At 33.9% G+C, this 24,754-nt stretch overlaps 5 protein-coding genes across 9 annotated transcripts; 3 read left to right on the top strand and 2 right to left on the bottom strand.

The window, feature by feature from the left end:
- Positions 1-1,026: 1,026 nt before the first annotated feature.
- LOC148572729 (uncharacterized) lies at positions 1,027-1,632 on the bottom strand. The gene has a single exon (XM_088507721.1). The coding sequence runs from the start codon at positions 1,630-1,632 to the stop codon at positions 1,027-1,029; it is 606 nt and encodes a 201-aa protein (XP_088363847.1).
- Positions 1,633-6,163: 4,531 nt separating this feature from the next.
- LOC107632033 (tyrosine sulfotransferase-like protein) lies at positions 6,164-8,686 on the top strand. Of its 3 annotated transcripts, XR_002360048.2 has the most exons (3): positions 6,171-6,306; positions 7,808-8,326; positions 8,504-8,686. XR_002360048.2 is itself a non-coding variant. In XM_016335660.3 (2 exons), the coding sequence occupies exon 2, from the start codon at positions 7,863-7,865 to the stop codon at positions 8,265-8,267; it is 405 nt and encodes a 134-aa protein (XP_016191146.1). In that variant the 5' UTR covers positions 6,164-6,306; positions 7,808-7,862; the 3' UTR covers positions 8,268-8,429. The 3 variants fall into 3 exon arrangements, 2 of the variants coding, with proteins under 2 accessions (XP_016191146.1, XP_088364310.1); XM_016335660.3 differs by lacking the exon at positions 8,504-8,686 and having other exon boundaries at positions 6,164-6,306; positions 7,808-8,429; XM_088508184.1 differs by lacking the exons at positions 6,171-6,306; positions 8,504-8,686 and adding an exon at positions 6,642-6,803 and having other exon boundaries at positions 7,808-8,429.
- Positions 8,687-11,117: 2,431 nt separating this feature from the next.
- LOC107632032 (hydroxyproline O-galactosyltransferase GALT2) lies at positions 11,118-16,000 on the top strand. Its single transcript, XM_016335659.3, has 7 exons — positions 11,118-12,578; positions 12,998-13,230; positions 13,408-13,698; positions 14,264-14,392; positions 14,474-14,647; positions 14,903-15,010; positions 15,284-16,000. Exons 1-7 carry the CDS (start codon positions 11,672-11,674, stop codon positions 15,497-15,499), a joined length of 2,058 nt encoding a protein of 685 aa, XP_016191145.1. The 5' UTR covers positions 11,118-11,671; the 3' UTR covers positions 15,500-16,000.
- A 460-nt stretch (positions 16,001-16,460) lies between these two features.
- On the top strand, positions 16,461-18,225 carry DLAH (alpha/beta-Hydrolases superfamily protein). The gene has a single exon (XM_016335658.3). It carries the CDS (start codon positions 16,687-16,689, stop codon positions 18,175-18,177), a length of 1,491 nt encoding a protein of 496 aa, XP_016191144.1. The 5' UTR covers positions 16,461-16,686; the 3' UTR covers positions 18,178-18,225.
- Positions 18,226-20,460: 2,235 nt separating this feature from the next.
- Positions 20,461-22,739, bottom strand: LOC107632030 (putative mediator of RNA polymerase II transcription subunit 19b). 3 transcript variants are annotated; one of them, XR_015907093.1, is made up of 6 exons: positions 22,535-22,674; positions 22,185-22,301; positions 21,299-21,585; positions 20,983-21,195; positions 20,717-20,833; positions 20,461-20,547 (listed from the first exon to the last, which is right to left on the bottom strand). XR_015907093.1 is itself a non-coding variant. In XM_016335657.3 (5 exons), exons 2-5 carry the CDS (start codon positions 22,213-22,215, stop codon positions 20,768-20,770), a joined length of 597 nt encoding a protein of 198 aa, XP_016191143.1. In that variant the 5' UTR covers positions 22,216-22,301; positions 22,535-22,739; the 3' UTR covers positions 20,461-20,767. The 3 variants fall into 3 exon arrangements, 2 of the variants coding, with proteins under 2 accessions (XP_016191143.1, XP_020975653.1); XM_016335657.3 differs by having other exon boundaries at positions 20,461-20,833; positions 22,535-22,739; XM_021119994.2 differs by having other exon boundaries at positions 20,461-20,833; positions 22,185-22,365; positions 22,535-22,737.
- Positions 22,740-24,754: the final 2,015 nt, after the last annotated feature.

A 24,754-nucleotide genomic window follows, 5' to 3' on the forward strand; every position in this document is an offset into this window, starting at 1 on the left:
ATAAAAGCACTTTGAGAGTCACTGATTAGTCTATTCATAACTGATTGAAGTCTGTGCACCAGAATTTTAGATATGATCTTATAGAAAACAGAGTTAAGACTAATCGGTCAAACTTGTTTCATAGAATTAGTGGCCGGCACCTTAGGTATGAGCATATGTGAGTATGATTAAAAGCTTTTAAAATTTTACCTCCGTAGAAAAAGCTTATAACAGCTGCTGTCACATCTCCCTTTATTGTACTCTAAAAGAATTGAAAAAATTTTGCTGTGAATCCATCATCTCCCGGAGCCGAAAAAGGGTTGATGGAGAAGACTACTGCTTTAATTTCCTCTTCAGTCACTGGCCTACACAGCATTCTATTAGTGGCTGCATTTATTTTTTGGCGGATTCCATCCAATTATGCAGTCGGATCTCTATGACATCTTGTTGTGAATAGATTTTCAAAGTATTTCTGTGCAACTTTCGCTATTTTTGCCGGTTCCTTTGCCATATTCCCCTCCTCGTCCTCCAACTCCTTTATTCTATTTTTCCGATTCCTCGTTTGAAACTTGGAATGAAAAAATTTAGTATTTCTATCGCCCCAGTTGAGCCATTGTACCCAAGACTTCTCCCTCCAATACCGCTCTTCTTCCTCCAATACGTCCTCTAGTTCAGTTTCTAAGATTCGGATAGCATTCCCATCTGCCTGAACTCCTTTCTGTATTTCAGATTGACAGATTCTATCTGATTCTTGAGAATCTGAATTTTCTTCCTTGAATTAGATTCAGAGTGCTACTGCCATTGTACAATTGAGTGTCTACAACACTTTAGCTTTCCAGCTAGCTTAAACATTGGAAACCCCTAAATATCTATTATCCATGCCTGTTTGATTAAACTAATCACCTCTTCATTTTCACACTATCGCTCCTGAAATCTGAACCTCCTTTTTACCCTTCTTTCTTCACCACCCATGTTGAGAAGAATGACCTTATGGTCTGAACCGGAATCGGATAAGTGTGCAAGAGTGGTTGTTAAAAATTCACCTTTTCACTCATTTGTAACAAGAGCTCTGTCCAATCTCTCCTTTATATGATTCTCTCCAAATTGATGATTGCTCCAAGTGTATTTATCTCCCTCATAACCAATGTCGACTAGCCTTCCTTCATTGATGAAATCCCTAAACTGTTGTATTGAAGTGCTGGATTTTTGTCTTCCTCCCTCCTTTTTCTCTTGATTTTTAATTGCATTGAAGTCTCCTATTATTGCCAACGTTTCACTCTCTCCTTCCAATATCTGTAATGGTTTTGCAAATTGAAACCCTTTATTTGTCTCATCTGTGTGCAAGTGTACTCCTACAATTTCCCATTTTAAACTCGCTTGCTGGTCCTCTATGGAAAAATACACAAAGAACTGGTCATGTTCCACTATGTGCACCCGCACTTCATCCTTCCAAGCCATTGCTATTCCTCCGGACAGGCCCATTGGATCAACTGTAAAAACAGATTTGTAGCCTTCCTTCCTTAGCACTCTCTCCACTGTCAAGGTACTATTTTTTGTCTCACAAAGAAATAATACCTCGGGAGAATGAGATCTAGAAATCCCTTTGATGTTGTGAACTGTCAGGGGTTTCTCCAAACCCTGACAATTCCACATCATCACTTTCATCCCTCCTTGGGTGTCAATTGTTGGGTGGCACCCTCTCCCTTATTCAGCTCTTTCTCTTCCTCATGACAAAGTTTTTTAACACTTATACTCTCTCCCGATCCTCCAGATCTCCTCTTAATACCTAAGACAGCTTGAAATATGTGTTTTTTCCTTGCTATTTGCTTCAGATTTTGTTTCTTAATTTCTCCTCCCTTCCCGTTACCTCCTGCAGCACTGAAGGTGAAGCATCCATAATCTAATTTGGGCAGAGTTGGCTCTATTGATTGGGCTACTATGTTGTTGTCTTTATCTCCTTCTTCCCATGTTTCTGAACTCCCCCCTATTCCTTTCTATTATTATCATTTTTCGGCCACTGTGCACCTCTTGATTATCTTGTTTGATTTGTGAGTTCTGGTCCTCAACAGAGAGACTTACAAATTCTCTTATCAGGTTAACCGTGATTAGTTTTTTCTGTTTATGTATGTCTCCATGTGCAGCATTGGGTTGATTTAAATTGTTATTTTCTTTTTGATCCTCCACTCTCCTACCGAATTGATTTGCCCTTAGCCATGCTCCCCATTCCGCTTCTTCTTTTCCTCCTTGTGCTATATTTGCTAGGTTTTCTGAACATGCCCTGTTCTCATGCCCGATGCACCCACAATAATAACAAAAATTACCAATCCTCTCGTACTTGAGTTGAAGGTCAATAATTTTGTTGTTGCTTCCCGAGGTTCTCATCTTCCTCCTCAATGATTTTGTGATGTCTAGGAGGATTTGAATTTTTAAAATCCTCTCTTCATTTCCCTTCATAGAGAATACAGCAACATCCATTACCTTTCCCAGTGTCTCTCCTACCCTTTTTTCCAATCCTTTGGTTTTACATTGCTCCGGTAAATTTCACAGTTGTACCCATATAGGAACATGAGAGAATTTTGCATCATTGATAATTGAATCTTCCCTCCATCTTTTCAGATTTAGAATATAATTCTTGAACAACTAAGGAGCCCCTTTCTCCACCCTGAGCAATTCGATTTTATCCTTGAAGAAAAATTGGAATTCGTTACCTCTGTGATCTAAAACCCGAAAGCCTTCTGGTTGTCTCCATATTGTGTTTAGAGCGGCCTTCAATGTACCTGCACTGAATGATCCGCCAGTAATCTTTCAATCAAACTTTTGGTACATAATTTCAATCCTTTTTTGATGTCCTCATCTACAAAAGCTATGATCTGTTCCTCCTCTAATTTAGTCTGTCCTCTATCCGGGTCCTGTGAGGCAGCAGAAATTGCCATTGTATTATCGTTGACACTCTAAAAATTTTGACTAGTAAAATAAGTATTTTCTGTAAATTTTAGCAGAACTTGAAAAATTATAGCAGCAAGACAGTCATGTTAATTCTATCTTTCTGTAATGACCTTATGTGAATTTAAAAACAAAGTTTTTATAAGAGAATAATAAAAGATTTTTTTTCCAGAAAGTTCTAAATTTTATATAAATATTTATGGTGATCGTTCTTTGCAATTTTTCAAGTCGTTTTAACTTAAACAAAGTTTTGTTCATTTATGATATTAAAATTCCGCTAAATCTAACACCATTTACTTAAAATTCATCATATATAACTACATATAGGACCAGAATTTCAATTACCATATTTTATAGTATAGATTTATATAAGTCACTAATATAGAATCTGAAATGTTAGTTTATAAAGATTCAGCCTATATTTTTTCTATCAGAAAACAACTAATTTTAAAATTATTACATAAAAGTTATTTTGGTATTTTTATGTATGTAAAAAAAATATTTGATTTTATAAAATAACTCTAAAGTTTTAATATTTTAAAATTAAAAATTAAATTTTAATTTGTAATACAATTAAATAATTTTATAGGTAAAAGGACATTTTTTTAATCTTTTTATATTTTATAATATCAATATTATTTATTTATTATTAATAAATTAAATTTTTAATTTGATGCTGGCACTAAGTATTTGTATGTAAAACTTTATTTTTTATCATATGTATATGTATTTTTTTGAAAATAAAAATTTTATATTAAAAGTGTAGATTTGGCTAATATATATTTTTTATTAATTTTGGAAGAACTAAAAATAGATTGTAATTAATATATGTGTAACTTCTTTTTCTTTAATTGCTATATTAATTTAAAATTAAAGAAAGATTGAAAATTTTCCATTATAAATATATCAAAAACAATTAAAGGATTGGCTATATTTATTTAACTAATAGCATTATAGGACTAAAAATTAAAGCAATTAAATAATATCATTGTATTTTTAATATTTGTATTACTCATGATATATGTAATTACTAATATTTATCTACTAATAAGTTTAAATATATACAGATTACATAGTTTATAAATAAGAACTTTAAATTTGATATTTACTTTCCGTGATAATTTTGTTAAAAAATTTAAATCAATTATATATTTTTTTATACTAATAAAACAAAAACAAAGCAAATAAAATTAATATCATTTTTCTTTTTTTAATCAACATAAAAAATAAAAGATAATTGATTATTTTTTTACTTAGAATTGATATTTACTTATATATATATATATATATATATATATATATATAATAAATTAATTTTATTAAATACATATTTATCACAAATAAATTCACAGAATTTATTAGTTATATCTTAAAAATCTTGCTATTGTAAAATAAAAATATCTCTCTTTTTTTTTTTTTTTCATATGTGCATTATGATTATGTTTTCTACTTCTTCAAATTAAGACTATCTGTTTCAATTATGCATAAGTCATAAAATGTGAAAAACAAGAATAAATAAATACAGAATGTCTATTATACTTGATTCAAAAAAAAAGAATGTCTATTATTACAAGATCATAATTTACTACAATTTTAATATATAACTTGCACTACATATGCAATATTTACCTACTTACAAAATATTAAAATTACACAAACAAAAGTACATCACCATTATACAATTATAACTACATAAATTTCTTTTTTATTATAATGTCCAATAAAATTAACCCAAACAATTTATACTTGCTAAAAATATTACTATCTTTCTCAACATTTTTGCATTTAATCAGCTTTTTCTTTATCTCTGCAATTTTTTTTCATATTTTTCATTATGTCTGCAACTCCATTTTATACCACTTTATCAATAAAAAAAGAGATAATATATTCATCTAACCAAGTAAAATATTTACAATGTCGTACATTGTTCTGTATCAAAGATAACTAGTGTTAAACTTTAAAAATCACTAAATAACTCAGCACATCAAACAAAATCCTAAACATAAAACTTACCTTAAAATAAAAAGGTTTAATCACTCTATTGGTCCTTATAGTTTTGTGAAATTTTCAATTAGGTCCATATACTTTTTTTCTTTTTAATTGAGTCCCTACACTAAATTTTTTTTTCAATTAAGTCATTCTTAATAGTAATTGGCTTAATTTTATAGGGACCTAACTAAAAAAAAAAGAATTGGTATAGGGACCTAAATAAAAGAAAAAAAAGTGTAGGGACCCAATTAAAAAAAAATGGTGTAAGGACTCAATTAAAAGGAAAAAAAGTATAGAGACCTAATTGAAAATTTCGCAAAACTATAGAAACCAACAAAGTAATTAAACCAAATAAAAACAACCAAAGAAAAGCCTCCTTGGATTCTGAAAAGTGCCAAATTCGAATAAAATGGCGTACGTTCCACAATTGTACATTGAAAAAACAAATTTCTTCTTTCTCTTTTACGACATTTCTTCATACCCACCGCATCGTTTCTCATGATTGCATGACAAACCAGAATTTGCAATATCCATGCCAACTATTGCAGAGTCTTCTCACATTAATGCAAGATGAAAACCTACCCTTTCAATCCTTTGACTAAGGGGATTTATGGGACTGCCAAGCAACAACAACGTTTCACTTGCAGAAAGGAAATAATTTGTCCCTGAAACGATTCTAATTGACACGTGGCACTTGATATAAACAGTTCAGTCTCCAACTAATACGTCATATTGATAATCATTTACAACCGATTACAAGAATCAAACAGTCAAATTATATAAATGAGTGAAAACCTACTTGAAATTTAGTGATGATTAAAGAACGATTTGTCCCGCAAAAAAAAATAGTACGAACCAAAAAAGATATTTACCTTATAATTATAGTATAATGGGCATTTTCTAATTCCTTCATTATAATTTTACTTATTTAGAGATCATTCACACAGTATTAAAAATTAGGATAAAAAAAACTATCATAACAAAAAAAAAATGAATATCCAATTCGATTCCTGCAATTATTTAACAAAAAATACTCATTTTAACTCTTAATTTTTATTTTTATGAAATTAATTAACTACTGTGTCAATATTTAAAATTAATAAGTCCATAACAATAAAGATTAATAACTGAAAAGAGTACTTTTTTGTTTGAGTCTTTGAGAGTCTCTTAATTCCTTGGAAATAATTATCAGAAATATTTAAAGTTTTTTCCCCACAAAAATGTTATATTTTTCTTTGTCCTTAAAGAACCTATTTATACTTTTTCGCATAGACAAATCCGTGATTGTATTAGGGTTTGGAGTTGGGGACAGAGTCTCAGTGCGGGTTGCGACTTGCGAGCTCCAAGATACTTCGTTTCGTCAATCTTCTCTTGATTCCGTTCAGGAACACAACGGTACCCATTCTTTTCTGCCCATAAGCTTCGTTTTTTCTTTTAAATTTGTTGGATTTCATCACTGTTACCATTGTTACGTCATTGAATCTAATCACATCAGAACTTTGAAATCGGCAGAAATTGGTGTGTTTTGCGGTGATTCGATTTACAAAGAAAGAGGAGAAATGTGTGGAAATATACATTTTAATAAAATATTGCTCAAATATTAGCTTCACAGGTGTTTGTGTATTTGCCTATGTCCCTAATCCTAAATTCCTCTCTTCTCCCATTCTGCACTAAATCCCTTTCTTCTGAGTCTTCTCCCATTCACCGTCCATCCCCCTTCTCACTCGCAGTCATCGTCTTCTGCTGCCTGATGTCCTCGGCTACACAAAAGATTTCTCTCATTGTGGTTTACTGGTTCAATGCACTCGCCGCCTCGTTCGTTGCCACCCGGAAAGCTCGTCGGTTTCGAGCTTCTCTGTTCTCACCGGTTCCCTGCTTTTCCAGTCTCTCCGGTATTCCTCGCCTCTGTTCGTGTTCCTAGTTACGGTTGCCTCTGTTCTACATTTTTTCTTTGATACGGCGATTCTGCACTTTTACCGTTTTACTTATTCCGATCTGCTAGCCTCGCGGGTTCTGTCCAGTTTTGCACTTCTATTAGAGACTTTGGGTGCCCCGATTTGGTTGCCTGGAATTATTAATTTTTTTTTATTTTCTTGTTCTGAGTTGCTGTTGTTATGATTTTAGTTCTGAGTTACTGCTAAATTGAATTATTGTTGTTGCTGCTGAATTATTAAATTATTGTTTAATTATTGATTTTAATTTTCTCACATAATCTATCTGAAGTGATACAATGTTCTTATTTTACCTCACCAAGATCTATTTATTTACTGGTGCTGATTATATTATTTCCTTCTGATATTGACCAAAAGAACTGGGTTAGTTTGATGCTTGTTATCAGTGTCCACTTCCTTTGATAAGTTAATTATTTATGCTTTTGATTATATAATAGTTGTGATTTGATTTTAATAGAAATAAACATTTTAATTTTTTGAGAAAAGGACAAATAGGTCCTTGACCTTTTGTCTCGCGGACATTTTCGTCCCTGACCATTGAAAAATACTTTTAAGTCCCTGACCTTCACAAAATTTGGACGGATCAGTCCCTCTGTCCAAATGCCTCCGTCAGGGACTGATCCGTCCAAATGTCTTCGTCAGGGACTGATCCGTCTAAGTTTTGTGAAGGTCAGGGACTTAAAAATATTTTTCAATGGTCAGGGACGAAAATGTCCGCGAGACAAAAGATCAGGGACCTATTTGTCATTTTCTCTAATTTTTTTTTTCGGATATATCCCATATCCGATCCACAAATGTGTGGATCGGATCCGAGCATAAAAAATGCGGATATATTGTATCCGATCCGATGAGTTTAGTGCGGATCGGATAGAGATTTTGATCCATGTGCAATCCTAGCCTATGAGGTGTTTGTGTATTTGCCTGATGGACTAAATCATTTTCAGCTCTTGGAACACTGAAAGACGGTAGAAATTGAAAAGAAAGAAAGAGAAGGTTGTTATGGCGGGGCAGGCAGGGAAAGCTGCAGCTGGTAATGTGGCGAAGGCGGTAGCGGCAGCGGAGTATCAGTATCCGTGGCGTGAGAAGTTGGCTAAATACAAGGATGAACTTGCCAAGGGTGTGTGGGGGTACTGGGAGCTGGGGGCATGGAAGCCCCTCAGCATCAGCGCCAGGCGGAGGGCTAGGCTTCGCAAGGAAGTTCTTCTTGCTGGGGAAGATTGGCAGTTTGATCCGGAAAGGAAGGAGATGAGAACAAGGAGGAAAGGGCACAAGTGCGATAGGATAGCCGCGGAGAAGAGGGAGAACACGGCCAGGTTGATGGAGAAGATGCCGGAAATGTTGCTAGATTACAAGAAGAGAAGGTGGCAGAAGAAGATGAAGGAAGAAGACAAAGGCAAACTGTGATTTTGCTTGTCATTCTTTTTGCTCAAATCTGCCTATGCAAATTTATATACTTGCTTTAGGTACTCTACTAAGGTGCTTAGATTTAATGTATGGTTAAACTCTGTTATGTGTATTTCAATCCATAATGTAATAATTCCTTTCAAGATGACGCTTTTAATATTATTAAGCAGAAATGTGCTTGCTCCTTGGAATCTGCATGGTTGAGTGCATGTTGGAACTAACATTGCTTATCTTAGGTAGTAGCTGGTCTAGTCTAGTCCCTTCCGAGGCATCTCAAAGACATCCGCATGCTTCCTCGATACGTTGTTGAAACTCAAAGCTAAGTGTACTGTTGTTCAATCTTTTTCTTCCATATCATTGATAATGTTGCCTTCTATTACAGTGATTGAATTTTGATATTGACGAATAGCTCTGCAAAATACTTAAGCATAGTCTACTTCATCTTTTCAGTTAAGGTTTCAATTTTTCCCGATAGAAATAGAATTTAACTTTCAACTGGCTCCATTCTGCATCATATATAATCTATGGGAATTCTGCTGATGTGCTCCATGAGTGCTGACCATCAAACGAAAGTAAAGTGTGTAGTCAAGAAAGAGGGAAATGTGGGTATGAATTGAGGGAATGGGAAACTCAGATTAATCTGATGTATGTATGTATATAGTGATTAGTGCACCAGAAGGAGTTGCACACTAATGCAGTAGATCACTCACCTCTACTGCTGACTGATTCAGCTAATCTTACCAACAAATTCATATGGCCAACACTGAAACACTGCTTCCAGCAGCAGCAGCAGCAGCTTCTCCTTTAGATGCAAATCCTAGGGAAAGGCTCCTTCATGATTTGAATTTGGATTATTGAATTCAATGTTCAATGTCCTTACTGTTGGCAACAGATGCAGTTAGAATTGAAAGTCTCGTGCACATGATGAAGCCACTACACAATGCTTTCGCTAAGCTAGTGGAAATCTGGCTAGTTCAGCATGTGCCAGTTGCCACTGAAGACAATTACAATGATCGTCTAATGCCTTGTTTTATGGTTGTTCCAAATTATGGTAGCAACGCGCTTACACAAGTGGCTAAGGTAACATGCGTCTCACTAACATTACCACTAATAATAATAATCATTTTCTGATGACCATAGCTGGGGGAGGAGCTAATTTTTTAATTTCTCCAAAATGATGAATTAAGGGATGTTTATTCTTGATTTCATTTAAAAGTGAATATTTTCATATGTTGCAATACAATCTAGTGAAATATATACCTGCATTTAAATGTTAAGCAAATATTTTAGAAGACTATATGCAATCTTTTCTCTTAATATCTTATTTTACTTTTCATCGTTTTATTACTTGAAGCTAGTGTTTGCAATTTAATCAAGATATGTGGGCTTTCATACTGTCGTCCCTGATACAAACTAAAAGTTCTTAACACAGGTGTCCCAAGCCACGACTAAGATCGTTATTAACTAGAATCTGATGAAAAAAAAAATGTAGATTTAGTTTGTTTGGTGGCAAGTTCCTCGATAAAATAAATAGCGGGAACCATAAGCCGGCAAATTATGAGAAAACGTGGTTCCCACTTCCCATAAGTCCATAACTAGCACAAGCTTCCAATACATGAAAAGTTAACTAGTTTTGAAGCAAGGCATATATATCTATGTTGCCAAAGAGATGGAAACGAAAAGGATTTTACCAAGAAAGCATATAAATCAACGAAAGGAACAATATAAACATACTTGCCAAGGAATACAATTAGAGATATGAAGACAAGAAATCAAATTGTATTTGTTGATGTGATAAGATATGATTAAATATATATATATATATATATATATATAAAGTAATGCTAGATCAACATTTTAGTTAAAGAAAGGAATTGATTAATATTAATTCAAATATAAGACAGATATAAGATAAAAAATTAAAAATATTAATCGTCTAATCTTTTTTTAAAAATATTATTCAAATATTTAAGATATATGTTGAGTTTATTTATAAATTAAATATTATGTTTATAGTGTAACGTATTCAATGTTGATGCGATTTTAAATAATACTCTTGTTTAATCACTCAACGTACTGATTTTATTAAGACAAACATTGTTGCATGCTTTTATTGAATAGAGTAATATCCTAAATTACGTCCCCAAAAAAAAAATTTAATTGGATAATTTAATCATCAATAAAATTTAATAACTAAATAAGTTTATAATATTTATTTTATTAGACATATCAATCTTTGTATTTAAATTTTAGTAATAAGTTAGACAAAAAAAGTATTACACATATAAGTATTTTTTTTGTGAACCAAATCCAACTAAGTTAAATGATAAGATTTGAGTGAATGAGTGAGTGAGACAAATTAATCTACATTGTTATTGAATGAGGAGATAATAAGCTTTTAGAATTTTTAAAACTTTTAGGTAAATTTTTTTATATAGACAAATAATTTAATGTGAAGATTAATTTATCTAATGAAGTAAAAATTTTAAAATTAATTTAATTATTAAAATTTGTTGAAAGTTAAAGTATTCCACTAAAAAAAATTTGACTTAGTTGGGGTATTACTTGCACTATTCCTCTCCAAATGTTAAGGTTATTTTTCTGTCACGCTATTATATTTTCAGCATGTTTGTCATTGATCAAAATGACATTAATAATTGCCAATGAGTAATAACTCAAATGACATAGTCTCTCCATACTCAATTAAGAGGTTGCGAGTTTGAGTCTCATATATTTGGTAAAAAACAAAATGACATTAATAATTTAATATCATTCCCGAAGTATATTTATTTTGAAACAAGTAAGTAAATGTACAATATTTATAACGAAATTCCTGAAACGAAAACAGAGGACTAAAAAATTTATAAACGCGGGACAATTAACAGAGGAAATTTGGTAATAAAAACAAACAAACAAGGTCAAAAACCAACATCGATTTTAAAAGTTTTGGTCCCCCTCATGTTCTTCACGTTCAGGTGTGATTATCATCGTGTTCAGTTACAGGCTGACGCCCGTTCACATTTCCCTCTCTTCTTTGCACTAATCTTCACGGGTTCGGCATTTAGGGTTCAATCAACCAATCTAGAGATCGAGTTTTCTGCAGAATGCTAGCCAAAGCTTGAAGCTTTAAGTATTTCTCAGGGCTGAACTGAAACGGGTTTCTTCTAAATTTTCTGATTGATGGTTGCTTTCGTCTATTCCTAAACTCGATCTCTTCCTTTGGTTATTTATTTCTTTTTTTTTATCTTTTACGAAGATGTCCACTCCCATTGCCTAATAAGTAGCTCTAGTGGTTTCTGTTTCAAATTTTAATATTTTATTTTTTCAAAGAATGGTGTGTGGGGTTTGAGCTCATTGTTGTTGTCTCTGTCGAAGTGTGTTGCAGTTTGGGGAAGTTTTTGAAGATGAGGAGAACGAAAAGTGATCCTTCCATTTCGAGAAGGTTTAAGTTGTCTCATTTTTTGTTTGGCATTGGGGGGTTATACTTGGTATTTATAGCATGTAAGTTTCCAAAGTTTCTAAGAACTGTATCAACGCTAAGTGGGGTTGAGAGTGATGGTAGATTGGATGGGGAAGATGATGGAGGCTCTGAAGATTCAGATTTGAGCAAGTCTTTTGTGAGTTCTGTTTATAGAGATGCACTTCACCGGAGGTTAGTGGATAATAGGGACCAGGGTGCACCCTTGAGGCCAAGCATGGAGCCAATGAAGGAGGCAGAACATGGTCCTGAACCCTTGAAGAAGATTCCTCCGCGATATGGTAGGATAACTGGGGAAATCATGCATGACCAGCAGAGGATAAATGAATTGCCTGTGTTTGAGAGAATGGCAGAAGAGGCATGGATGTTAGGGTTAAAGGCGTGGAATGAAGTAGATGAGATTGTTCAGAAGGAGCGAGGAGAAAGCTCTATTTTTGATGAAAAACCTGAGTCATGCCCTTCATGGGTATCAATGAGTGGGGATGAACTGGTGAAAGGAGATAATTTGATGTTTCTTCCTTGCGGGCTTGCAGCCGGTTCTTCCGTCACTGTGGTTGGGACACCCCATTATGCTCATAAGGAGTATGTTCCCCAGCTTTCCAAGTCGAAGAAAGGTGAAGCATTGGTTTCAGTTTCACAGTTCATGGTTGAATTGCAAGGGCTAAAGACAGTGGATGGGGAGGATCCTCCAAAAATTCTTCATTTGAATCCTCGAATAAGAGGGGATTGGAGCAAACAGCCAGTTATCGAGCATAACACCTGTTATCGAATGCATTGGGGATCATCTCAAAGGTGTGATGGTCTGCCATCTGGGGATGAAGATGGAATGCTTGGTATGGTTTATCATATTTTGTATTTATCTTGTACCATATTATAAAATCGTTAATTTCAGCCTCCATTGTCCTTGTTTTAAAACATATATGCGGTTTCAATATTCTTGGAAATGATTGAATAAGAAATATAGAAAAGGTCTCGGGAAACTTCACTTGGTCATTTTATAGAAAGTTTATTAGAGATTTAGAAACCATGAATCTGGAAACCTAAGAAAATGTACTGCTTATTGCGGTTTTATCTTATATTAATATATAATATACTTAGTGAATAGGGTATTTTATCTTGGTATTTAGTTGTTTTATTTCTATTTTAGCATTTTGTCATCAATATGCTAGTCTGTTGTTTATGGTGATTACATCTCTGTCTTATCTTCCCTGTTCGCATTTCCTTATAACTCATTTATCATTATATTTGGCAGTCGATGGATACAAAAAATGTGAAAGATGGATGCGGAATGAGATTGTGGACTCAAAAGAGTCCAAGACGACATCATGGTTTAAGCGGTTTATAGGGCGTAAACAGAAGCCAGCAGTGACCTGGCCATTTCCTTTTATAGAGGGTAGAATGTTTGTCCTTACGCTGCGTGCTGGCGTTGATGGATTTCATATTAACGTTGGGGGTCGCCATGTAACTTCATTTCCATACCGCACTGTAAGTTTCTTGAGAAAACATAGAAGTTCTCATCTAATAGCTATCCTAAATATCTATAGTTACATATATGGCTTCTCATTACACTAATCTGTTGTGAGATAACTTTTGTAATGTAACGTTGCTTTCACTTACTGGTGTTACGTGTTTTCACCCTGACTTCTATTTACTTATCTTCAGGGTTTTACACTTGAAGATGCTACAGGATTGGCAGTTAAAGGGAACGTGGATGTTCATTCAATTCATGCCACCTCTCTTCCTACTTCCCATCCTAGTTTCTCACCTCAAAGAGTACTGGAAATGTCAGAGTCCTGGAAAGCCAGTCCTTTACCCAAACACCCTATTAAACTTCTCATTGGAGTGCTTTCTGCTTCAAATCACTTCGCAGAACGTATGGCGGTTAGAAAAACATGGATGCAATCACCTGCAATAAAGTATTCAGATGTAGTAGTACGGTTCTTTGTTGCACTGGTAAGATTTCTTGTTATCTACTATTGATAAAAGGATATATTCATTCAGTACTTGGGACATTAGCTCAAACAGATGCTTGTTATGAAAAATCCTGTATATAAAAGAGGAACTCAACCTTCCTAAGGCCCTTTTATGGATTTTTATCTTTTATTTTTTACTTTTTGATAAAACTTTAGATTTTGAACAATGACAGAACCTCTGGTTTAAGCTTCAAGTGGGGCTTTTGAAATTTTAAGCTCTTAATTTGTTGTGCAGGGGTGAGATTCATGAACAGAACTTTAAATATTATTAGTTATTTCCATGCAGTATCTTCTTTTAACTAGTAATTATACTAGCTTGATTCTTTAATTCAACATTAGTCAGTTGATTTGATTGAAAGTCATTGGACCGAGTGATAGAATCACATAGATGTTATGCAGAGATATTGTACATTTGTACATACACGAGGATTTCTATGCTCAGTGTACTTTTCGTATATTTGTCTTGTATTTTCTATTGTTAAGATATGGCTGTATGGTTAAATTTTCCGTGTATTCCTTGTGCATACTAAAAACATAAACTGAAGAATCCAAGGAAGGAAATAAATGCAGTGCTGAAGAAGGAGGCTGCTTACTTTGGCGATATTGTCATTTTGCCCTTTATGGATCGCTATGAGCTTGTTGTGCTTAAAACTGTGGCCATTTGTGAGTTTGGGGTGAGCTCACTTTTGAACTTTTTCATTTTCCTCTCCGGTTCTTTTGGTGACTGGCATTTAAGTCCACATTTGTTCATGCAGATTAAGAATGTGAGTGCTGCATATGTTATGAAATGTGATGATGATACGTTCATTAGGGTGGATAAAGTCTTGAAAGAAATCGAGAAGGTACCCCAGAGAAAGTCCCTTTATATGGGCAATCTCAATCTCTTGCATCGACCTCTCAGAAATGGCAAATGGGCTGTTACTTATGAGGTATGACAGCTGCCAAATACATGAGTTGTGCATCCATTACTATTATTATGTCATCATTAGTAATATATAGTATATACCAATACCTTTTTTTAAGACGTAGTGATCTTTCATGCTTATTTTTCTTTTATATAGTTGACTTATTTTTTTCTTTGATATCATCATTGTCTTAAATATAATTCCGTATATTTGACCATTTCACAAGAATGGTGTTGTGTTTTCTGTTCTGTTCTGATGTCTTACATTTTATTGTTGCAGGAGTGGCCAGAAGAAGTATATCCTCCTTATGCAAATGGGCCTGCTTATGTAATTTCCAGTGATATAGTTACTTTCATCTTATCTCAACATAAAGATAGGAAGCTAAGGGTTAGTTGCCTTAATATTCTTTTTACTTCTGAATTTTACTTTTGAGCACCATAACAATAGTAATAATAATTAGGTTTAATGTTGGCACATGAATATAAATTGATGGTGAAAACTCATGTATTTATCTTCATGTGAAGCCGATAATTGATAACCGTTAGATAATTTGACATATTTGACTAAATTGTCATCAAACGGTTCTCAATTGACTAAACTACATGTGAGTTTTCACCTAAATTGATAGGTGACTGAAATAGATATGTTTTATGGTGGCAGCTGTTCAAAATGGAGGATGTAAGTATGGGAATGTGGGTTGAGCGGTATAATACAAGCACAGGAGCAGTCCATTACGCGCACAACTGGAAGTTTTGTCAGTATGGATGCATGGATGGCTACTTCACTGCACACTACCAATCGCCAAGGCAGATGATTTGTCTTTGGGAAAAATTATCAAAAGGCCAAGGTCGACCACGTTGCTGCAATTTCAGATGACGAATCGAGAAACGCAACTATGCAAGCAGCTCTTGTCACAGTGACTTGCCATTGTATCTTTCTCCATTCCCTTAAGCCTCTGTGGTTAAGGTAGTGTTCACCATGAATGATTGTTTCTAAAACAGGAGGGGCAAAAAAAGCTCAGATGAGGAGTGTGGAACCAGATGCAACTATAACTTTGGTGCTTGTGCATTCGAGAAGAGAAATCAGGTAACAAATGCTTACATGAGAATGTCAAAAAGCATTGCACTCTCCAACACATACATTCGTTCAGAATTAAAATTTTGTGCCTTAATAACTTGGCTTATATCTGTTCTTTACTTATTCTTGATTCAATTTTGATTGTGGAGGCTTAGATGCAGAAGCCACTACTTTGAATTACGTACCACTTTAATTATTTTTTTTTCTTGGTGTATGAAATTAGCAATGACCAATGTGAACGTCTACATATTCCATTGTCTAAGTAGAAGTCAAATGTTTATGGTTACTTGTTCATGGCAATGTAGTAGTGTCTTTGTTCGGGCCACCTTAACAAATAACAATTATCTTCCCAAAACTAGATTGACCTGATCTTAACACATGCCAGCCGCGTGAAAAATATGTGGACCAACACAAGTAATGATATTCTATATCTTTAATTTGGACTTCATAATCGACTTAATAGTGCCTTTGTTCAAGTCAATTATATTATTATTCTATTTTCTTTCAACATCAAAATTCAGTTATCAGTCAGTAACTGTTGTATGTAGAAATTGTATAATTTTTTTCATTATACTACCGCAAATAAGTTTATTTATTCGTTTATTTTATAGATTTTGATTATTCTATTATAATATATTTGGTTATTATAATGGTTAATTATTTAGTTTAAAAAAATGTATGAATTAATACATAGTGCATTCCTGCAAAAGCATATCACTCGTGTGAATAGTTGAATTCAAAATATTTGAGTAACGTGTTGAAAGTTCTAATCTGACTAATCAAAATAATGAAATGGTAATAGAGATTAGAGAAGTTATAATTTGAGGCTTTGAGCCTTGTGTATATGTCAATCCACAACCCCGCGTGACATTGCTTCTACCATACCAAACCTTCACCAATATTATATATACCAGATTTATTTTCCAGTAGTTGTTAATTCTCAGCCAACATAACCTTTAACTATTCTTCCCTCCAATTTCATCACCATGGCACTCTCCAGTTCCGCCGTAATCCACAACCACATGAACATGAAACGGTTCAACATGGTTCGAGTTCATCAAGAATTGACTCTTGAAATTCCAAAATCAAAGAGGCCAATCAGGGCGACGCATTTGGCGGAATCCATTTGCAATGTCCTTCATCATCCTCCTTCACGCAGCATAGACTTGCTAAGGTACCATGAAGAGAAACTTTCAACGCCAACCATGTCTCCAAGAGAAGACATCTCACAAAAATGGCGCCAAATCCACGGTTGCTCAAACTGGGAGAACATTCTAGATCCTCTTCATCCCTGCCTACGCAGAGAAATTCTCAAGTACGGAGAATTCGCACAAGCCACCTACGACGCCTTTGATTATGACTCTCTCTCCCAGTACTGTGGCAGTTGCCGTTACAACCGTAACAAACTCTTTCAGAAATTGGGTCTTTCTAGAAACGGTTACGCCGTTACTAAGTACATATATGCCATGTCACACATCGATCTGCCACGCTGGCTTGAGAGGTCTCTCGTGGCTGACACGTGGAGCAGAGACTCCAATTGGATTGGTTACGTGGCTGTAAGCGACGACCAAGAGACACGTAGGATTGGAAGGCGGGACATCGTGGTTGCGTGGCGTGGCACGGTGGCGCCATGCGAGTGGTACGAGGATTTTCAGAGGAAATTGGATCCAATTGGGAAAAAAGGCGCCAAAGTGGAGCATGGCTTTTTAAGCATTTACACTTCCAAGAGTGACACAACAAGGTATAATAAATCAAGTGCGTCTGATCAGGTGATGAAGGAGATTACAAAATTGGTGAAATTCTATGAACAAAAAGGTGAGGAAGTTAGTGTCACAATCACTGGGCATAGCCTGGGTGGTGCATTGGCATTGCTGAATGCATATGAAGCAGCATATAAAGTCCCAAATAATGTTCCAATTAGTGTAATATCTTTTGGGGCACCAAGAGTTGGAAACATTACATTCAAACAAGAGTTGGAAGAAATGGGAGTGAAGACACTGCGTGTTGTGGTGAAGCAAGATTGGGTGCATAGAATGCCAGGGCTTGTTTTCAATGAGGCCTTCAAGGTGTTTGATGAAATAACAAGTTTGGAATGGGTTTACACACACGTTGGTGCTGAGTTGAAACTTGATGTTGGTTCATCTCCTTATCTCAAAGGTGGAGGGATGAACTTGTCAGGGTTTCATAGCTTGGAGACATACCTTCACCTTGTTGATGGCTACTTGAGCAGTGAGACACCGTTTAGGAATGAAGCTAAAAGGGATGTTGCTTTGGTTAATAAGTATTGTGACATGCTTGTTGATGAGCTTAGGATTCCACAATCTTGGTACCAATTAGCTAACAAAGGTTTGGTCTGTAATGATCATGGAAGATGGGTCAAACCCAAAAGAGACCCTGATGATATTCCTTCACATCATGATGACCTTCTTGTTCCAGATGGAACTCAAACATATATGATGACTTTGGTGTCCTCTTAGAACATAATGAAATCAGTATTTATAGGAAACATAATTACATTATTAAAACTGTTTCAGTGAAGGTGCATGGACTCAAAAACAAACTCAATTTTAAGACATAAGTAATCTGGAATTCTTAAATTATCATCGCGAATGACATCTTTGATTAAAACTTAAAAAATCTAAATGCATGTTCCGTCTTTTAAGAAATCATTTTTGAAAATATATACTTCGACTCTAGTTATTTTCCATTCTTTGTCATATGACCTTGAGATGATCAAGGTTTTATTTCAGGAAATACTCCAACTCTCTAACTGATTAATTATAATATTACCATATGATTTTTTTACCGAAGATAGGGAAACTCGAACTTACAACCTCTTAGGTGAATATGGGAAGACTATGTCATTTGAGATACAGCTCATTGGCACTATATGTTTTTTTTTATAATGTATATATCCCTGAATGTATTAATAAAATATAAACTATTTTGAAATTTAAAACAATCCATGTCTACTTTGAATTTTGTAATAGAATTTAATTTTGATGGGCTGATAAAATAGTTTTACATGTGTATAACGTCATATTAATAAAAATAACTACCTTTCATATTAATCGCGTGAATGGTCATCCAAAATAACAAATGTAATTACAGTTATACAATTGTGTAAAATATTTTATATTATTAATGCATCAAAATTAAACTTTTTTATAATATTTAGATTTCAACTTATGATTTATGAACTATATATGAATATTTGCTCCTAGATAATTTATTGTCATTGGTCTGTTCTTATTTAAAATGCCTTACTAATAGATACATGAATTTGCTCATTTTACAAACATGATTAGATACTGGATAAAGTTCTTGTTAAAAAAGAAAAGAAAAAACTGCATAAAGTTACATACTCTTAATATACAAAGACATTATTATATTCTCCTGAAGCATAATTAATGCATGATTTAGGAAGAAAATCTCTATAAGTGATTTGAAGTCAATATCTTTGGTAGATTACTTGAAATTTTGTGCCCGCACAATTAAGTGCATTTTCTAACTAAATTATATAGTCATGATTGAAAATTTAGTAAGAACTTTTAGATATTTTTTTTCCGAATTAAATAATTTAACATATTTTTATATCCTTTTACAATACTTCTTTAGTTCATTCGTTGATAAGATCAAATTAAAGATATACAGTCAGCTTCTACTAGCAAATATTAATGGAATATTTGTTCTAAGGTTTATAAAGTTACTTTGGAAATAATTATTTGAAAATAATTTACTCCCATCTTCATTGCAAGTTATATTTAGAAATATTTGTGGGTAATTAAATGTTTTTAGAAAAGTCAGTTTTACATGGTAGGAGCTAAGAATAAAATAATTCCCAACAAAAAGGAATTTAAAATACTATAATAGTCTTAAAATATAATACAATTAGGCTTAGTTTGATAAAACTTTTTAAAGAGATGTTTGTGCTTTTTAAAAGCATAAGCATTTCGTTTTGCGTTTGATAAATCAAAAAGCTCATGTATTTGTACTTATAGCTTTTAAAAGTTAAGAGTGTTTTTAAAAGCATCTAAGAAAAAAATTTTAAAGTTGACTTGTACTTATTAAAATTTAAAAATCTAATATAATCTCGTACATTAATTAATATTCAAATTTAATTCTTACATTAATATCTATTATAATATTTTTAAATTTTAAAAATAATTTTACCAAATGCACTTGTCTTATACTTATTAAAAGTTATTTTTAATTTAATTTACCAAAATGCTATAACTTTTAAAAAATTAGCTTTTAAAAACTACTTTTAAAAAGTACAAATTTTACCAAACTAAACTTTAATATATTAAACATATTTTAAGAATTATCACATAGATTCCTGATATTACAGTGTATAACCAATATAAACATTCAAAATAAACTACTAAACATTCAAAATAAACTACCAATCTCTTATAGGAATGATGACTACAATAATGATATGTTCATGTAAAAATGATATTATGAACTATATAATTTGACATATTTAACTAAATATGTTTGACTGAACTATCTAACAGTTCACAACATCATCTTTACGTGAAGATGTCATCATTGAAGTGACCACCTATAAGAATACATATTTGATGCCTTATTTTTATGTTCATGAAACATTTTTGTACACATACCACAGAACAAACTGATTTTAAATATCAAACAAACAAATTTTATAGAATACTTAGAGGAAGAAACACCTTTTTCAGGTATATTACATTTGCAGGAGTCATATTGGCAAGAATATAATTTCAGACCCTTAGAGATTAACCACTGGTAAAAATTAAAGAATGGTATTAATTTCGTTGGTCCCTTCCTCCCCTCTCGCCTCTCTTAAGATTACAAGCCTGGACCTATAAAAAGAATAAATAAATAAACAAATAAACCGACTACAAGCAATATGCACAAAACTGAGAAGTTCTAGAGAAAGGCAAGTCAGTAAATTGTGGTGTAATAAGGCCAATAGTGCTTCTATTGATGGCAGAAAAGCACAACCAAATGTCAATTGTACAAAATATTTACATCGGGTTTTGAATTACTGAAGCAAGTAACTTGAGCCTGTAATCCAGCTTCTCACTTTCTTGTATTTGGTGGTCTCTTGCAAACAGAAGGATCATTGCTTGTCTCAGCCCTCCTTTTCTAAAAATGCCAACAGTCACAAAAATAGATTTTAGTGTGACAAATTGCATTCTTACTTCAAGATGCAAAATTCACAATCGCATATGTATTAGGGTAAGAATTAAAACACATAACATTATATAACAAGGGAAGAAGGAACGGGACAAAACCTTGTCTTGTTGATTCTTTAATTGCAAGGAATGAGAATCATGGCGCCTAATTACATTGTTTTCTATACAACTTCCATCCTTTACCTCATGTACTTTATGCTTACTATGTTTTTCATCCTTCCTATCAACAGTTTTGTCCTCAATTTTCTCCATCTTGTTGCCTTTTGATTGTTTCTCTGACTTTGGCTTTGCGGTCCTTAGCCCCTTTTGCGACTGTTATAAGATACCAGAATGACACAGAGAGCAATCAAACAAGCCAATTCAAAATATTCAATTCCCTTCGACATGATGAGAAAGCAAAGAGCAAGACTCTTACAGTAGAAAGGTGCATGGGACCCATTTCCCTCATGTGGAAAGCTTCATTTAGCACATCCAACTCAAAAGGATGTAAGGAAGCTTTTCTCTCACTTGTGTTGGTGTTCTTACAGAACTGATGCAGTCCCATTCCTTCTCCCTTCCTAATTTTTTTGTCACCGACCACATTGTGAAGATAGTGTGTGTCCGAAATTGATGATGGAAGTGACCTCTTGCAGAAGAATTCATAGTATGGCCAGAGCTTATACTGGTTTATGAGATCTCGTCCACCTCCAAGTTCTTTATGTCCTGAATCCAAGAATTACCAAACAACATTTACTAAGAGAAAAACAGAGTTCTTGCAGGTTTCATGAATTAACACACATGATTGAACATGAAACCCAGATTCAGCAAGTTATCAGCGACTGAATCGCAAAAGAAACATATACAATTTACACTTTAAAATGTTAGAGCATGCCTTAACAGGATTATTATTGATGATCATCTCATGATCATATATGTCCAATAAGCTCTATTTGACTATTTGTTGTATCACTGACTTTAAACCTCGCGAAAATTCTATGATCGTGAGGCTCCAATAAACAGTGAAACTTTTTGGGGTGAAAGCATGCCAAGTTCATTACAAATTTGCAAACTTACCTTGCTCAAGAATCCAATACTAATCAACAACAATTCTATCATTAATCTATGTCTTGACATTCAATAATCAAGAATCAGAAATATTATTAATTCAAGGGTTACACAAATATACTTTCCACGTGACCCTCCTGTAAACGCCATGAATGAATCATTAGAAACCATGTTTTCCAGAAAATACACATGACATATTGACATTGTCAAATTATTCAGAAGAAAAAGAATCAATAGAGCACTTCCTGAGTTCTTACCCATCCCAAATCTCTTGCCTTCAAGATCCATTTTTCAGACAAATCCACAAGCGGCAGCCAAAATGCCGGTACCAATTATGTTTGCAAACACAACCAGCAACCACAGGTAGTTACTGCCTGAAAATTTGGACAAAGATAAAGTTCCCCAGCAATGAAGTTGCACACTTCAACAAAAGCTACCCTAGAATATCATACCAAATACATTATTTTATTTGTATCCATCCACACCAATACCAACATGCATTAGTATTTACAAACTTTAAACGATTGGGGTCAAGTAAAATATATGGTCAATAAAAATCAATCCAATTACTAATAACCAAAACCCTTAAAATGAATCAAGAAAATACCTGAGCACGAAGCAGTGCTAGGGTTTGAGATTATTCGAGGTTATTGTACACAAATTTTAAAAAGGAGGTTATTGGGTTCCAAGATCTTTTCCTTATTTCGAAAAGAAGGAAACAAAAGGACTTCTTTTTTGAAATTGGGGATGAAAGAATGCGAACTCGATGAGAACGTAACCTTCTCAGAGACACGGGCTTCCCTTTTTGGAATAGGGTGTAATTGGGTCGGTCCTCGAGGGTTAAAAAGGTAAACACCGAAACTAAAATAAGAGTCTAGCTTAAACAAATTATTTTAGGAAATGATGCAAAGTTTAGAGATTATTTTTAGGCTAAATATATTTTTTTTTTGAAATTTGTTAAAAAATTTTAAAAATATCTTTAAGTTTTATTTTGTTTTAATTTTATCTTAAAATTTTTTGTTTGTATTAAATTTATTTTTAATAATTAATTTTTTTAAAAAATTATGACCAATTTAGTAATAATTCTACAAGAACAATCTTTAACATAAGCAAATCAAACATATTTATCATGCATTATCAGAAATATATTTGATACAAATAAAAAAATTTTGGGACAAAATTGAAACAAAATAAAATTTAGGGATATTTTTGAAACTTTTAACAAATTTCAGAAACAAAAAATATACTTTATCATTATTTTTAAGAGTTAATAGTCAAATCCATCATTGAAAGATCACATATTCTTTATTTTTGTCTCTGAATGATTTTTTTAATCAAATTAGTCTCTAAATAATGTTTTTAAATCACGTTCATCCCTCTGTTAATTTTTTTACACTACCATTAACGGTTTGCTAACCTAAAACGTGAAGTGACAGCACAACATAGAAAACGACGTCGTTTTACACTTAACACAGTGTATGATTCTTCTTTACTCTCACTCTCACTTTCTGCTTCCCTAACTCATGACCTACCATCACGAAGACGAAGAAGATTAGATATCATCCGCAACCATTAAAGTAGTCGTAGAGCATTGTTAATGTGTCCGATCTGAAACTTGGAATATGCTAGATCAACAACACAACAAGCGCTCTTTAACTTCCATTAACCTTGTTCTGGTTCCTATGGAAACTCTCCCGTCTGATAAACCAAGGGTTTTCATCGATGCTTGGTCAAACACAGTAATGGATCGTGAAATTAATGATGCCAACAACAAGAATTCTATTTCACCAATTGGAAAATTGTCCCTCTCTTCTCTTGATTTATCAATAGAAAGTGGATATATGCATGAAGAAGTGGGGTTAGGCAGAACCAGAAGAGAACAACACAAGTAATGATAATAAATCTGGCTTCTCGAATTGGCTCACACCATCCCCTTGGGTAGCTTCAATTCGAACCTGTCGTCTCTGGCCAGGAGAATGGTGTCATCTCCATCTGGGGTATTTCATAAGACACTTGCCTCATCGTTCTTCCTTCTTCATATGGAGGAGCTCGAAGCATAGCTACTATGAGAGTGCGATAGCAGAAGTGAAGCGGAGATGGGGGGGCCAACTTTAGAGGTCACACCAGCGTCATCAGCAGCAGCAGCAGAATCATCGGCGGCAGAAGCAGAGTCAGCGGCGGCAGAAGTAGAGTCAGCGGAGGCAATAGATGCGTCAGCAGCAGCAACGTGAGCAGAGGCATCGGTAGTGAGAGTAGAGGCATGGGTGGAGGCAACGGAAGTAGAGTCGTCGGCGGCGACAGGACCGACCATAACCGAGGCAGTGGCAGCAAAGCCGTTGCCAGGGAGGATGGAAGATTCGCGTAGTGTTCCACATAAAGGAGCAGGAGAAGATGATTAGTGAAGGAGTTCTGGCAAGGAACAGGATCGGGTAGTGGTTAGGATTCGTTTTTCCTGGTTTGGACTGCCTTATTTCTAGGCCTTGACAAAAAAAAAATGTAACTGCCACATCATTCTCTATTAGCGCCGTTAGTAAGAAAATAACGGAAAGACTAACGTGATCAGGTCGATTATCTTTTGAGGACAAATTTGATTAATTTATTTTTTTTGGGACAAAAATAGAGATCGAGGTATCTTTAAGGGACCATTTTGACTATTAACTCTTATTTTTAATATGGATAATATTTGTGGGTTATGTAGCTATATTTTATCATGGTATGTGATAGTTATCAGTGGCTAAGAGAAGGGATGTTGAATCTTAGCTTCCTTTTCTGCTGAATATTACTTTTGCGTTTTCAAAGAAACTTAGGAGATATTTTTACTTTTGTC

Source organism: Arachis ipaensis, chromosome B3 (assembly GCF_059453495.1).
Source record: "Arachis ipaensis isolate K30076 ecotype BB chromosome B3, ASM5945349v1, whole genome shotgun sequence".
Classification (NCBI taxonomy): domain Eukaryota; kingdom Viridiplantae; phylum Streptophyta; class Magnoliopsida; order Fabales; family Fabaceae; genus Arachis; species Arachis ipaensis.

Excerpts from the sequence above, each read along its gene's own strand:
- LOC148572729 (XM_088507721.1), bottom strand. The coding sequence starts at position 1,632 with ATGTGGAATTGTCAGGGTTTGGAGAAACCCCTGACAGTTCACAACATC.
- LOC107632033 (XM_016335660.3), top strand. The coding sequence starts at position 7,863 with ATGGCGGGGCAGGCAGGGAAAGCTGCAGCTGGTAATGTGGCGAAGGCG.
- LOC107632032 (XM_016335659.3), top strand. The coding sequence starts at position 11,672 with ATGAGGAGAACGAAAAGTGATCCTTCCATTTCGAGAAGGTTTAAGTTG. Across the intron at positions 12,579-12,997 it reads GGATGAAGATGGAATGCTTG|TCGATGGATACAAAAAATGT; the intron begins GTATGGTTTATC and ends TATATTTGGCAG. Across the intron at positions 14,648-14,902 it reads AATGGGCTGTTACTTATGAG|GAGTGGCCAGAAGAAGTATA; the intron begins GTATGACAGCTG and ends TTATTGTTGCAG.
- DLAH (XM_016335658.3), top strand. The coding sequence starts at position 16,687 with ATGGCACTCTCCAGTTCCGCCGTAATCCACAACCACATGAACATGAAA.
- LOC107632030 (XM_016335657.3), bottom strand. The coding sequence starts at position 22,215 with ATGGATCTTGAAGGCAAGAGATTTGGGATGG. Across the intron at positions 21,586-22,184 it reads AGGCAAGAGATTTGGGATGG|GACATAAAGAACTTGGAGGT; the intron begins GTAAGAACTCAG and ends TCTTGGATTCAG. Across the intron at positions 21,196-21,298 it reads GTCCCATGCACCTTTCTACT|TCGCAAAAGGGGCTAAGGAC; the intron begins GTAAGAGTCTTG and ends ATCTTATAACAG.